This window comes from Heterodontus francisci, chromosome 8 (genome assembly GCF_036365525.1).
Source record: "Heterodontus francisci isolate sHetFra1 chromosome 8, sHetFra1.hap1, whole genome shotgun sequence".
NCBI lineage: Eukaryota > Metazoa > Chordata > Chondrichthyes > Heterodontiformes > Heterodontidae > Heterodontus > Heterodontus francisci.
The window spans coordinates 23,528,024-23,543,771 of record NC_090378.1 but is presented as its reverse complement, the minus strand read 5'-3'; the positions used below and the strand labels follow the sequence as shown (position 1 = coordinate 23,543,771).

Here is a 15,748-nt window from a genome sequence, read left to right as displayed (position 1 = left end):
GCTGTTCACTATGGAGGACGACGATGTAGGTGTAGAAATCAGGGAGGGGTACTGTGATATACTTGAACAAATTAGCATTGAAAAGGAGGAAATATTAGCTGTTTTAGCGGGCTTAAAAGTGGATAAACCCTCAGGCCCAGATGAGATGTATCCCAGGCTGTTATGTGAGGCAAAGGAGGAGATAGCAGGGGCTTTGACACAAATTTTCAAATCCTCTCTGGCCACAGGAGGTGTACCAGAGGGCTGGAAGACAGCAAATGTGGTACCATTATTTAAGAAGGGTAGTAGAGATAAACCAGGTAATTACAATAATCTAATTACAGAATCTAACATCAATGTTTGGGAAAATATTGGAAAAAATTCTGAGGGACAGGATTAATCTCCACTTGGAGAGGCAGGGATTAATCAGGGATAGTCAGCATGGCTTTGTCAGGGGGAGATCGTGTCTAACTAACTTGATTGAATTTTTCGAGGAGGTGACTAGATGTGTCGATGAGGGTAAAGCAGATGTAGTAGACATGGATTTCAGTAAGGCTTTTGATAAGGTCCCGCGTGGGAGATTGGTAAAGAAGCTAAGAGCCCATGGGATCCAGGGCAATTTGGCAAATTGGATCCAAAATTGGCTTAGTGGCAGGAAGCAGAGGGTAATGGTTGAGGGTTGTTTTTGCGAATGGAAGCCTGTGACCAGTGGTGTACCACAGGGATCGGTGCTGGGACCCTTGCTGTTTGCAGTGTACATGAATGATTTAGACGTGAATATAGGAGGGATGATCAGTAAGTTCGCAGATGACACGAAAATCGGTGGTGTTGTAAAAATAGCGAAGAGGAAAGGATTACAGGGAGATATAGATGGGCTGGTAAGATGGGCAGGGCAGTGGCAAATGGAATTTAATCCTGAGAAGTGTGAGGTAATGCATTTTGGGAGGACTAACAAGGCAAGGGAATACACAATGGATGGTATAACCCTAGGAAGTACAGAAAGTCAGAAGGACCTTTGTGGAATTGTCCATAGATCACTGAAGGCAGCAGCACAGGTAGATAAGGTGGTTAGGAAGGCATATGGGATACTTGCCTTTATTAGCCGAGGCATAGAATTTCAGAGCAGGGAGGTTATGATGGAGCTATATAAAACGCTAGTTAGGCCACAGCTGGAGAACTGTGTACAGTTCTGGTCACCACACTATAGGAAGGATGTGCTTGCAGTGGAGAGGGTGCAGAGGAGATTCACCAGGATGTTGCCTGGGCTGGAGCATTTCAGCTATGAAGAGAGACTGAAAAGGCTAGGGTTGTTTTCCTTGGAGCAGAGAAGGCTGAGGGGGGACATAATTGAGGTGTACAAGATTATGAGGGGAATTGATAGGTTAGATAGGAGGAAACTTTTTCCCTTAGCGGAAGGGTCAAGAACCAGGGGGCATAGATTTAGGGGAGATTTGAGGAAACATTTTTTCACCTAGAGGGTGGCTGGAATCTGGAACGCACTGCCTGAAGGGGTGGTAGAGGCAGGAAACCACACAACATTTAAGAAGTATTTAGATGAGCACTTGAAACGCCATAGCATACAGGGCTACGGGCCAAGTGCAGGAATATGGGATTAGAACAGTCGGGTACTGTATGGCCGGCAAAGACACGATGGGCCAAAGGGCCTGTTTCTGTGCTGTATAATTATGACTTTATGACTCTACCTGCTGTCTGTTTACCTGTTTAACAGCACACGAAAATATAGCAATATTCATGATGCAAGAGCTCCCTTGGAGTCTTGGCTAAAATATATATTAAAAAAATCACCAAAGCAGATCTCATTGCTATTTGTCAGACCCTGTTGTGTACAATGGGCTCTCACTTTTGCATACATAGCTCCACATCAAAAACAATTAGTTGATTGCGAAGGGCTTTGGGATGGCCTGAGAACATCAAAGGTGCTGTAAAAACATAAATAACTGCATTCACTTGAACACTCAATATAGTAAAGCGTCCTATTATCACATTCACATCACTATACTGATAATCAAACTATGATCTACAAACCTGAGAAAACCCATGTATCCGCCCTGAAAAGATTAGATTGGCATTTATCTTCCACCAAAATGCAAATATACTGCATCCAGAAATGTTGATTTGTTTACTTTCAGGGACTGCACGCATTCTCTTGATGTAACTTTCTCGCCTTCCATTTTTTCCATACACACACATCCAGTAAGGCATTGAACAGCTTCCAAGAATGGACTCCTGGCTAATTCTAGAAACTTGCTGGTATGAAGTTCAGAAATAATTATGCACTATACTTAGTAATGCGATATATGAACCAGGCAGGACGATGGTAGTCCAGGGCATTGTTGACAGCCCAGCCAGCTTTACTCACTAATGGAATCTGGAAGGGCAGATGTATTACTTGGGGGTGGGGGGGGGGGGGTGCAGGTGGTGGGTGAGGTTCTTCCCACTTGGCTCCAGATACACCTGCAAACCAATGCCTTAAAAATTGGATCAGCCATCGTTCAGTTCAAACTCGACTCAAGCAAATAGTCAAGGTTAACACTTCAGTGCAGCACTGTTGCAAGTGGTGTCTTTCTACTGAAACAGACATCTCAGACGAACATAAAAGATCCCAATGCAGAATTTGAAGACAACTAGGGGAGTTCTTCTGGTGTCCTTTACCCCTGAACCAGTATTGCAAAAAAGAAAGATTGTGTAGCTGTTTATGAGACCCCACTGTGCACAAATCGGCCATGTTTCCCTACCTTACAAGTGAATAAACTTCAGAGGTACTTCACTGGCTGCAAAACAGTTGCAGATGGAGAGCTTTTGAACTCAATTCAGAGCAGTACCAAGCAAGAAATCAGCATAATCCAGAAAGAAAAGGAGGGGAGAAAATAGGCAAAAAAAGTTTTTTTTTACTTATTTTCAATTAAACATATTTAAACAAGACAGATACTCTGCCCTTTTCCTTCTCTTTTAGGGACTGCAGAGAAAGAAAACCTGCCATTTATATAGTGCTTTTTGCGACCAACAGACGTCTAAGAGCACCGCACAGCGGATGAGGTACTTTTTAAGTGTAGTCACTGTTGTAAAGTAGGAAAGTAATGTTGTAATGTACAGCATCGTTTATCAAGCATTTCTTAGACTAGCATTCTCTTTTTCATGGCATTGAGTAACTGAGTACCCTGAATTTGTTAAGGTCAGAAAAGGGAGGCTTTCCTTCACATGAGACAAGTTCGCAAAGTCAGGTAAGCTACAAAAGATGCTTTTGCAATTTTTCCTAGTTGACTTCAAAGCCTAATTAAGCAATACCTAAACCACATAAAATATTTAACTTACTCTCCAGGACCTCCACAGTAACAGTAACACTGCTCATGATTTGTTTTGTGGCCTACATCCCACTGAAGATCCTCCAACCGGTATGGCAACGTCTGCTTCATGACTTGCAGAGCTTCAGCATTTGGGCCCTTCTTAAGAGCACCGCCTCTCTACAATGTTTAAAAAAAATCAATTATGTGTCTGTAAAATGTTTAATTATATAATTGTACCTTAACAAAAATTATTTACATTTTTATCCCTTCAAATGTAATTACAAATAACACACAAGTACATCATAATATTTTCTGCATACCAGTTTCTAGTACTTTGGCATATATGGCAGTTTACTTCACTGGACTGTCTCATATCATTTATCAGAAAAGGATTGTACTTCAGGTTGTTAAACAGTACCTTTGTAGTAGTAGCAAAGACACACTGGCGACACAGCCACTTGGCATCTGATGCAATCACACTGGAGTCTATATTAGGCATGTGACATTGCTGATGGTAACCTATTGATAATATTTAGTGTTGTAATACATCATTGTTTAAAATTTGTTTTTAAAATTCACAAAAATTTAATTTCAAATTGTAATTTACCTTGTCCACACTTGTCACAAATAACCATTTCATTGGGCACTTCAGAGTACTCCTCTTGGCATATTGTGCACACCATTTCTCCACTTCCACTGGCTCCTGGGGTTAAATGCATAATTATATATACTTCGCAAGTACATATTAGAAACATTGTATCCATATTTCCACAATCACCTTTTAAGGTTTCTTATAGTAAATCTACTTCAAATGTCTTATTCAACTTGCCTTGTCATTTGAGCTCCCTCTCAGATGAGTGGGTACGAACCCTGAGCGGATTAAATTAAAATGAAAAATTAAGCTTAAACATTTACCTGTACTGTGTTATTGGCAGATTTAACATTTAAGACATCCCCACACATTCTTTTTTGAATGTGTTAAAAGATTACTTTTCATCATTCAGATAGCTGCCATTTGGAATTGCAACAAAGATTTGGCAAGCTTCGAAAAACTTTTGAGGGCATTAAATCATGGACCAAGGATAGCCTAGCTCTGTGAAGCATCAGGTAGGTGAGGGTGAAAGAAGAAAATAATAGAGTTCCCATGGCAGTTCTTTGCATGCTTTCTCGTCTCCTTCCTATGGATAAGTGCCAAGTGTCAAGATAACTATTTCCTTCAATGACACAGCTAAAATTGGCAAATTGCTAAATATGGAAATGGAGGTATGAACTGGAAATATTGTGCAGACCAAACCCACTAAATGTTGCTCAGTTTGAGTTGCTCAGTGACTTGCATGCTTTCCATCATCGTTGCTGGAATTCCCTATCTAAAAGGCATTGTGATGGCATCTTCACCACAAGTGACTACAATGATTCAGGAAATCCCACCAACACCTCAAGGGTAAATCGGGACAGCATTCCCAGCAACACCCACATCACGAAAATGAACTTTAAAATTCTAAGTAAATTTTATGTTTTGTAATATTACCATTGGGAACCAGCTGGCAAAAGTTTTAAATATGACCATTTAAGGGGGATGAACTTCCTTAATATGACCTTGTGTTGAACTATCAATAGTAGCCCTCAAAAGCCTGATTCTTCTTGCTACTCTGAATACACTTTACTCCTGATAACTGGAGGTTGTTTTTGGTATAAAATAAATTCAAATTGATCAGTAATTTGTAAAGCAAAGTGAAAAGTTAATGCCAACAAAAAATTCTAATTTTCAGGTAAGCTGAATTAAGAATCAACTGTGTTTCAATCGCCTTCCCATGTTTAAGCACACCAACTCTTCCAAAATCAAAGCTCCCCACAGTACTCACCATTCAAACCAACAATATTGTATGCAAGATTTTTTTTTTTATACAGTTTTTGATTTTTTTAAACTTTAAAAACACAGTACTGGTCAGACTACACAGAAATGGGAAACCAAAATTAGTCTGTGACTCTCAACAATGGAGATGAAGGAAGAGATAAAATATAAATCAACCATTGTTTGCTACACAGTGCGTTCACTAAAAATGTGCATAAGGGTGTGGTTATGGCATCACAACCTTTGTTGATTTCTCCTTCCCTGACACCCTTGTAATCCAATTTTCCTGCCCCCATAGTTGCCCCGTCTTGACCCCCAGAAATAAAATCAGACCATTAAGAACTTGAGTAAAACATAGTTGATTCGAATACTAAGTAATGGGAGTGGGGCTTCAGTCATAAAGTCATTACGACTCAGAAGGCGGCCATTTGGCCCACTGAGTCCATGCTGGCTCTCTGCAGAGCAATCCAGTCAGTCCCATTTTGGAGTAACTGCTGTGCCGAAAAGTGCAAGTGAAATTGGAATACAAATCTATTCAAATGTAAGTTTATTGATTGAGTCTTCCATGCAAGGTGGCAGCTACCATTCAAGGAGTTAATTTTACCATAAATCACAGCTTCCTAGAGAAGAGGTGAAAAAATTAAGAAAATTAAGTATTGATTTTCAACTTCCCCTTGATGGGTTAAGTTTGTCCATCTGTATTTAATATGCTCAACTGTAACTTTGCAAGCTACCAGACATAAGGATCTCCATTAAAATGTCAGATCAGTTGCCAGAAACTTCACACCTCTGCACATTTGTCCACACAAAATAATACAAACAGTAGGAGCTATAAACTGTAGCCAGGTAAGTTTGTCACATCAAAAAAAAACTTACCAGTCTGTATGTCTTTCCACAAGACCCAGGACTTTGAACGGTCTTCAAAGCTGACAAAGCAGCTCTCTTTCTGTATGTTCACCTTTAATTAGAGAAAATTAGAAGGAATTTCAGTTTTTATAGAACAGTGCAAGTAGATCAAACTAGATTTCTGCCGCAAGACTCCACAATGTGCTCTCCTGAAATACAGAAAATAAGAGTAGGCCATTCGGCCCTTTGGGCCAGCTCCACCATTCAAAAAAGATCATGGCTGATCGTCCAATTCGGTACCCTTTGGCGGCACAGTGGCGCAGTGGTTAGCACCGCAGTCTCACAGCTCCAGCGACCCGGGTTCGGTTCTGGATACTGCCTGTGCGGAGTTTGCAAGTTCTCCCTGTGACGCGTGGGTTTCCGCCAGGTGCTCTGGTTTCCTCCCACAGCCAAAGACTTGCAGGTTGATAGGTAAACTGGCCATTGTAAATTTCCCCTAGTGTAGGTAGGTAGTAGGAGAATGGTGGGGATGTGGTAGGGAATATAGGATTAATGTATGATCAGTGTAAATGGGTGGTTGATGGTTGGCACAGACTCGGTGGGCCTAAGGGCCTGTTTCCGTGCTGTATCTCTCTATGACCCTGTTCCCGCTTTCTCCCCATATCCCTTGGTCCATTTGGCATTAAGAAATATATCTAGCTTCTTCTTGAATATATTTAATGACTTGGCCTCCACTGCCATCTGTGGTAGAGAATTCCACAGGTTCACCACCTTCTGAATGAAGAAATTTCTCCTTATCTCGGTTCTAAATGGCACACCCCTTATCCGGAAACTGTGACCCCTGATTCTGGACTCCCCAGCCATCGGGAACATACTCCCTGCATCTAGCCTGTCTAGTCCTGTTAGAATTTTATCGGTTTCTATGAAACCCCTTCTCATTCTTCAAAACTCGAGTGAATATAGGCCTAGTCGACCCAATCCCACCACATACGCCAATCCTGCCATCCCAGGAATCAGCCTAGTAAATCTTCTTTGCACTCCCTCCATGGCAAGAACATCCTTCCTCAGATAGGCAGACTAAAACTGCACAGAATATTTCAGAAGACAAAAAAATCTGCCACATTTCAATGCTATCCGTCTTCATTTTTATTGCACTACACTTCTGTTCTGCCCCACAAACCCAAGTCCAGTTTTTCACTTTTACATAGCTCAGTGAGCATCAATTGCAGAAGAATAGAAAGCTCACTCCCTAACCAAAGGTGTAAGGAATAGTATAATATAAAGCTGATCAATTTTTGCTTTTACTTATGTTCAAAACTAAAAACAAAAATCCACAACACAAAAGTAGCACTAGTTAAAATATTTCCACTAGCAGTTAACCATCCTTGATCAATGGATAAATGTTTGGATAAGCTAAATGAGCCATAGGCACAGAAGATGGCCATTCGGTCCATTGAGTCCATGCCAGCTCTCCACGGAACTATGCAATTAATCCCACTCCCCAGCTCAATCTCTGTAACTCTGCAAGTCTATTTCTCTCAGGTGACCATCCAACTTCCTCAAAGTCATTGATCATCTCTGCTTCCACCACCTTTGTGGACAGCGAGTTCCAGGTCATTAGCACCCACTGTGTAAAAAAGTGCATCCTCATATTCCTCCTGCATCTTTTGCTCAAAGCTTTCTACCTGTGCCCCCTAACAGGAACAGTTTTTCCTTGTCTAACTTATCTAAGCTGGTCACAATCCTGTACACTTGTGTTAAATCTGGCTCTTCACTGGCTTCCTTCAGGCTACTGGTTTCCTTCAGGCTACTGCTTTCCAGCTCCAGCTTTTTCTGGACATCCCCCCTCAGCACAGTGGCGCAGTGGTTAGCACCGCAGCCTCACAGCTCCAGCGACCCGGGTTCAGTTCTGGGTACTGCCTGTATGGAGTTTGCAAGTTCTCCCTGTGTCTGCGTGGGTTTTCGCCGGGTGCTCCGGTTTCCTCCCGGCCAAAGACTTGCAGGTTGATAGGTAAATTGGCCATTGTAAATTGCCCCTAGTGTAGGTAGGAGAATGGTGGGGATGTGGTAGAGAATATGGGGTTAATGTAGGATTAGTATAAATGGGTGGTTGTTGGTCGGCACAGACTCGGTGGGCCGAAGGGCCTGTTTCAGTGCTGTATCTCTAAATAAATAAAATTAAAATAAATAAACTCTCCCCTCAAGCTTCTCTGTTCTAAGGAGAACAAACCCAGCTTTTCCAACCTAACTTTGCAATGAAAATCCTCCATCCGTGGAAACATTCTTGTAAATCTCCTCTGCACTCTCTCAGGGACTTGATGAAACGTTAATTGCTTCACTCTCCACAGATGCTGCCAGACTTGCTGAGTATCTACAGCTCTTTGTTTTTATTTTTGAAGTCCCTCATGTCTGGCGACCCTTTTTGCAAATGATTGTCAACGGGAATAATCAGAGTTGCCAGCACTCTGAATTCCTGTGATGCTTGAAATGATTTATAATGTTTCTCCAATAAACATGAAAATGTTTAATAGAACAGTAAAAGATCATGTTGGACTTGGCATTTATTCATAGTTCTGCTTGATGCAAATGTGATTTCTTTTTCACAGCCTACTCATAATTGTTCCATATGATCCAGCCATGCTCCAAAATAATGCACACCCCTGCTTTAGATTGTCAAACATAATGACATTCGTTTTACCTTTTTGACTGTTCCAAGGTAAAACAAGCCATCCGACCACCTGGCTAGGACATCCTGGCCTTCCTCAAACTTGCATACAGGTCTTTTTCCTTTTGGTCCATCCCGTAATGACAACTGAACCGAGGACACTGGTGTCTTCTGGTTTCGACGGGAGGGAGATTGCTTGTGGAGGGATGAGTTACCTGCTCCCGTAGTGTCTTTGTCCATCAGGAAAATGGCATCATCAACTGGAATTTAAAGAACAAAATTAAGCAATTGTAGAACAATTCATTTCTGTACCATATTCCATTGTGAACCACTAATCATCTACACTAAGTCACCATATGCCCAGTCTAACAGCTGATAAATTTGATCACACTTCGAGGTCATTTGAAAGACACATCAACAATTTCCCACAGGGGGGCAATTTTTACAAACAAAACATAATCCCACCCTTTGCCACTCCCAACCAGCTCAATTTGTTTAGCAAGTTACCAAAACCATACAGATAACTTTAGGGGGAGGAAAGCAGTGGACGAGCAGTTTAAAAAAAGCAAACACTTGCATCTGTATAATGCCTTTCACAACCGGAGGATGTCCCAAAACAATTTGCAACCAATGAAGAACTTTAGTGTGTAGTCACTGTTGTGTTAAGGTCTAAAGAACAGCAGATTACACGATGACATAAATAAAGGTTTACTTGCCAGGTTCTCTCCTTCTCAAGAAAGGGATTATTGTACGGCACTCAAATGTTTTTAAAAAGTCAGTTCTCCCAGTGACCTACACTAACCAGTTTAAAGATTTGATCCCAGATTTGATCCTGCATCCATGAGTTAGCTGATTTCATCTGAATCAACAAGTAGAGCGTTACAAATGGCCTCAGTAACCAAAGGCACGCAGAATGCCATATTCTGCTCCAAACTGCTAATGCTATCCAATTTTAACTTTGTAAAGGCATCAGAAATATTTGCTTTGCAGTGCCCAGTGAAAAACTGATGATTTTAAAAGTAAATTTTTCAACAAATTAAACATATCCAAAACTTCTTCCAAGATAATATCATTAACCTTAACATGATGGGTGAAAATCAACTTTGGATGGGAACCACCATGGGTTTAAACCCATAACATTCAAAATTCAAGAAGAAATTATGGAAATCCAGGAGGCCTAAATGGGTCTGAGTTTGCTCGGAACATAAGAACAGGAATAGGCCATTTAGCCCCTTGAATCGGTTCCACCATTCGGTGAGATCATGGTTGATCTGCAGCCTAACGCCATATACCGCCTTTGCCATATATTCCATAATACATAATGTTAACAAACATCTACTCAATCTCAGATCTAAAATTTAAGATCTAGCATCAATTGCCATTTGCAGAAGACAGTTCAAAACTTTTATCACCCTTTGTGTGAAGAAGTGTTTCCTAATTTCAGTCCTCAGGAGTCTGGCTGTAATTTTTATACTACGCCCCCTAGTCCTACACTCCCCAACCAATGGAAATAGTTTCTCTTATTCTAGTTCAAAAGGTCCAATTATTTTTGTCGCTGAACCGAATAGGTACATAACATGGAGCCTCTGGGTCACATATAAAGTTTAAATGTATATACCTGCCAATTTTTATCTGAAATTGATAACAGACCTTGGTGTTCCGGTTTAGAATTTATTTATAATGAGATAGTGCTGGAAAGTAATTTTCCAAATTGAAATCGGACAAACCTATGCATAAAGTTACTCCTAATATTTCAGTATTTTTGCACTAAATTATCCAATAATTTAGATTAAAACAATTTTGGATTAAAATGAATGGACTGTATTAAAGCCTGGCTCGGATATAAAATTAAAACCCGACCCGAGCAAGAGTCCTTTAATTTTTTTCGTGCCCGACCCGACACGAATCTACTTCATCCGTTCCGGCAGCAGGCTATTCCCGCAGCTGGAGTTGCGGGGAATCATGGGTAAGCCTGATCCCGTTACTTCCCGAAGCAGCACCGTCCAGCCTGAGCTGACCCCGAATGCTGGACTCGGAATTTCGACCCAACCCCGACACGTAGTCAGATCTAGTCAGGCTCGGGTCAGATAGCCAGGCTTTAGACTGCATAAAAACAAATAGGTCTGAGTTTTCCGGGTTTTCAAAGTTGGATTGTCATGGATCAGGGCTGCAGTTTGGATAACCCTGTTACATAGAAACATAGAAAATAGGAGCAGGAGTAGGCCATTCGGCCCTTCGAGGCTGCTCTGCCATTCATTAGGATCATGGCTGATCATCCAACTCAGTAACCTGTTCCCGCTTTCACCCCATACCCTTTGATTCCTTTAGACCCAAGAGTTATATCTAACTCCTTCTTGAAAACATACAATGTTTTGGCCTCAACAGCTTTATGTGGTAGCGAATTCCACAGGCTCACCACTCTCTGGGTGAAGAAATTTCTCCTCATCTCAGTCCTGAAAGGTTCACCAGGATGTTGCCTGGTATGGAGGGCGCTAGCTATGAAGAGAGGTTGAGTAGATTAGGATTATTTTCATTAGAAAGACGGAGGTTGAGGGGGGACCTGATTGAGGTGTACAAAATCATGAGAGGTATAGACAGGGTGGATAGCAAGAGGCTTTTTCCCAGAGTGGGGGATTCAATTACTAGAGGACACGAGTTCAAAGTGAAAGGGGAAAAGTTTAGGGGGGATATGCGTGGAAAGTTCTTTACGCAGAGGGTGGTGGGTGCCTGGAACGCGTTGCCAGCGGAGGTGGTAGATGCGGGCACGATGGCGTCTTTTAAGATGTATCTAGACAGATACATGAATGGGCAGGAAGAAAAGAGATACAGACCCTTAGAAAATAGGCGACATGTTTAGATAGAGGATCTGGATCGGCGCAGGCTTGGAGGGCCGAAGGGCCTGTTCCTGTGCTGTAATTTTCTTTGTTGTTCTTTTGTTCATATCCTTAGACTATGACCCCTGGTTCTGGACTCCCCCACCATCAGGAATGGCCTTCCTGCATCTACCCTGTCAAGTCATTGAGTTTTACAGCACAGAAACCGGCCCTTCAGCCCAACGCACCTGCACCGACCACCCATCCTAACTAATCCCATTTCCCCACACTTGGCCCGTAGCCTTGTATGCTATGGCATTTCAAGTGCTCATCTAAATACTTTTTGAATATCATGAGTGTTCCTACCTCTACCACCTCTTCAGGCAGTGTGTTCCAGATTCTAACCACCCTCTGGGTGAAAAAATTTCTCCCCAACTCCCCTCTAAACCTTCTGCCCCTTAACTTAAATCTATGCCCCCTAATTATTGACCTCTCCACTAAGGGAGAAAGTTTCGAGTCCTGTTAGAATTTTATAGGGTTCTATGAGATCCCCCCTCACTCTTCTGAAGTGCAGCGAATATAATCCTAACCGACTCAAACCTCTCCTCATACGTCAGTCCCGCCATCCCAGGAATCACTCTGGTAAACCTTCGCTGCACTCCCCCTATAGCAAGAACATCCTTCCTCAGATAAGGAGACCAAAACTGCACACAATATTCCAGGTGTGGCCTCACCAAGGTCCTGTATAATTGCAGCAAGACATTCCTGCTCCTGTACTTGAATCCTCTCACTATGAAGGCCAACATACCATTTGCCTTTTTTACCGCCTGTTGCACCTGCATGCTTACCTTCAGCGACTGGTGTACAAGAACACCCAGGTCTCGATGCATATCCCCCTCTCTCTGTTTATAGCCGTTCAGATAATAATCTGCCTTCCTGTTTTTGCTACCAAAGTGGATAACCTCACATTCATCCACATTATACAGCATCTGCCATGCATTTGCCCACTCACTCAACTTATCCAAATCACCCTGAAGCCCCTCTGCATCCTCCTCACAACTCACCCTCCCACCCAGTTTTGTCTCACCTGCAAATCTGGGGATATTACATTTAGTTCCCTCATCTAAATCATTCATATATATTGTGAATAGCTGGGGTCCTCGCACCGATCCCTGTGGTACCCCACTAGTCACTGCCTGCCATTCAGAAAAAGACCCATTTATCCCTACTCTGTTTCCTGTCTGCCAACCAATTTTCTATCCATCGCAATACACTACCCCAAAACCCATGCACGCTAATCTCTTATGTGGGACTTTGTCGAAAGCCTTCTGAAAGTCCAAATAAACCACATCCATTGGCTCCCCCTCATCAACTCTACTAGTTATATCCTCGAAGAATTCTAGTCGATTTGTCAAGCATGATTTCCCTTTCGTAAACCCATGGTGACTCTGTCCGATTCTACCACTGTTCTCCAAGTGCTCTGCTATAAAATCTTTGATAAAGGACTCTAGAATTTTCCCTATCAACGTCAGACTGACTAGTCTATAATTCCCTGCTTTCTCTCTACCTCCCTTCTTAAAATAGTAGGGTTACATTAGCTACCCTCCAATCTGTAGGAACTGTTCCAGAGTCTATAGGATCTTGGAAGATGACCACCAATGCATCCACTATTTCTAGGGCCACTTCCTTAAGTACTCTGGGATGCGCACCATCAGGCCCTGGGGATTTATCAGCCTTCAATCCCATCAATTTCCCCAACACCATTTCTCTACTAATACTGATTTCCCTCAGTTCATCTCTCTCACTAAGCCCTGTGTTCCCCAACATTTCTGGTACGATATTTGTGTCCTCCTTTGAGGAGACAGAACCAAAGTATGCATTTAGTTGGTCAGCCATTTCTTTGTTCCCTATAATTCCCCAGTTTCTGACTGTAAGGGACCTACATTTGTCTTCACCAATCTTTTTCTCTTCACATACCTACAGAAACTTTTAGTCAGTTTTTATGTTCCCCACAAGCTTGCACTCGTACTCTATTTTCCCCTTCTTAATCAATCCCTTAGTCCTCCTTTGCTGAATTCTAAACTGCTCCCAATCTTCAGGTCTGTTGTTTTTCCCTGGCAAATTTATATGCCTCTTCCCTGGATCGAATGCTATCTCTAATTTCCCTTGTAAGCCATGGTTTGGCTACCTTTCCTGTTTGACTTTTGCGCCAGACAGGGATAAACAATTGTTGCAGTTCATCCATGCGTTCCTTTGAACGTTTGCCATTGCCTATCCACCGTCATCCCTTTAAGTAACGTTTCCCAATCCGTCATAGCCAACTCGCGCCTCATACCTTCATAGTTTCCTTTACGAAGATTCAGGACCATAGTCTCAGAATCAACGACGTCACTCTCCATCTTGATGAAGAATTCTATCAAATTATGGTCACTCATCCCCAAGGGGTCTCGCACCACTAGATTGTCAACTAGTCCTCTCCCATTACACAATACCCAGTCTGGGATGGCCTGTTCGCTAGTTGGTTCCTCAACATATTGGTCCAGAAAACCATCCCGCATACACTCCAAGAATTCCTCCTCTACGGTATCGTAACTAATTTGATTTGCCTATCTATAGGATTTGTTTTAACTTATAAAAAGTAACAATGAAAGGACTACACAAGTTTACTTCCCCATTTAAACACAAGGTGCACTAAACAACAACAAAAAATACTCAAACAGAAGTTCAGATTTAAAAGCGATTTGCTCAAAATATTGACAGGGGAAGTCAGCAAAATGTTTTATAAATAGATTGGATTAGATTGAACGTAAAATACGACACAATATTAATGTCAAAAGTAAACTAAACCAACTTTAGCGCCTTTCAAACACCGTCGCAAAATGTGACGTCCCCATATAGTAGCTAAATGACAGCTTTTAGTACAATCACTCTATTCACGAATATCACAAGCTGAATTAAATATCATGAGATTGTGCATGGCCGCGTAATGACATGTGTTATGTTGTATTTCATAGCATTTATGCTAGTTTGCTGAAAGGTTTCTTTAAACCGGTCAATAAAACATCGGTGCTTTGCCTATTCAATCCAACAAGCTCCTAAAGTACAAATCGTGTGGCTTCTGTACCGCGATTTCAAGGAACAAGCAGTTCGAGCTAGTAAACTCCTTGTGGCTTCTTCTTCCTCCTCCTCCCCCGACTAAAGGGAGAGAAAACGTATCCCCTGCAACCTGTTAGACCGCATTCCAAACAAAGGAGGTCGGCCAATGTAAACAAAGTAGAAGAAAACTACCCACCAAAATCTGCTCACGTTAACCGCAATGAAACAAGTCGAGAAGGGTTTTAAACAGACGCGTACAGTTTCTGTGCCCACTGAACAGGCGCCGCAAGACTGCTTTCTCCCAGAAACGAAAGCCGAAACGCCTCGCCCGCAGGGTTCCAGCAACCTTTTTTAAACAAAAACACACAAAATAAAATATTAAAAGACGGGTTCACCTCATACGGCCACTGTGGTTAAATCCCTCCTTTCTTTTTCTTGAATCATGCGTCGTCGAGCGCGGCCGCAGCACTGGTTAAAGCCGCTGCTGTTCGTCCTCACTCTCACTCAACATCAGAACCGCTCACACCAGTGCCGCCATTTTGGTTTCCCGCGGGCCTCGCGGTACATTCTGGGACATGAAGGGGGGAAGCGAACAGCGCGCGCCCGAGAGAGAGAGTGAACAGCGCGCGCCCGAGAGAGAGCAACGCGCGCCCGAAGAGAGCGGACAGCGCACGCTCGAGAGAGAACAACGCGTGCCCGAGAGTGAACTGCGCGCACCCGAGAGAGTGAACAGCGCGCGCCCGAGAGTGAACTGCGCGCACCCGAGAGTGAACAGCGCGCGCCCGAGAGAGAGCAACGCGCGCCCGAGAGAGAGTGAACAGCGCGCGCCTGAGAGAGCAACGCGCGCCTGAGAGAGAGAGCGAACAGCGCGTGCCCGAGAGAGAGAAAGAGCAGCGCGCGCCCTAGAGAGAACATGTGAACAGCGCGTGCCCGAGAGAGTAAGAGCAGCGCGCACCATAAAGAGAGAGAGCGAACAGCGCATGCCAGAGAGAGTGTGAACAGCGCGTGCCCAAGAGAGAAAGAGCAGCGCGCGTTCTAGAAAGAGAGAGAGCAAACAGCGCGTGTCCGAGAGAGCGAACGAGCAGCGCGCGCCCTAGAGAGAGAGCGAACAGGTCGTGCCCGAGAGAGAGCAGCGCGTGCCCGAGAGAGAGCGAACAGCGCGCACCTGAGAGAGAGCAGCACGCGCCCAAGA

The 15,748-nt window shown here is 43.0% G+C and overlaps 1 protein-coding gene across 4 annotated transcripts in view; it reads right to left on the bottom strand.

The window, feature by feature from the left end:
* The window catches only part of mtf2 (metal response element binding transcription factor 2), a 47,416-nt gene extending 32,162 nt beyond the window's left edge, over positions 1-15,254 (bottom strand). Inside the window, exons 1-6 of one of the 4 annotated variants that reach the window (XR_010975479.1) lie at positions 14,952-15,254; positions 8,681-8,907; positions 6,013-6,094; positions 3,892-3,987; positions 3,703-3,803; positions 3,313-3,461 (exon numbers count right to left, since the gene is read on the bottom strand). Coding sequence is in view for 3 of the 4 variants with exons in the window: in XM_068036803.1 (XP_067892904.1) it covers positions 3,313-3,461; positions 3,703-3,803; positions 3,892-3,987; positions 6,013-6,094; positions 8,681-8,887 (635 nt within the window). In the remaining variant the exon portion in view is untranslated. Of the gene's footprint in view, positions 1-3,312; positions 3,462-3,702; positions 3,804-3,891; positions 3,988-4,113; positions 4,155-6,012; positions 6,095-8,680; positions 8,908-14,951 lie in introns of those variants that run through there. The other 3 variants (XM_068036803.1, XM_068036802.1, XM_068036804.1) reach the window with 3 other exon arrangements.
* Between the last annotated feature and the right edge of the window lie 494 nt (positions 15,255-15,748).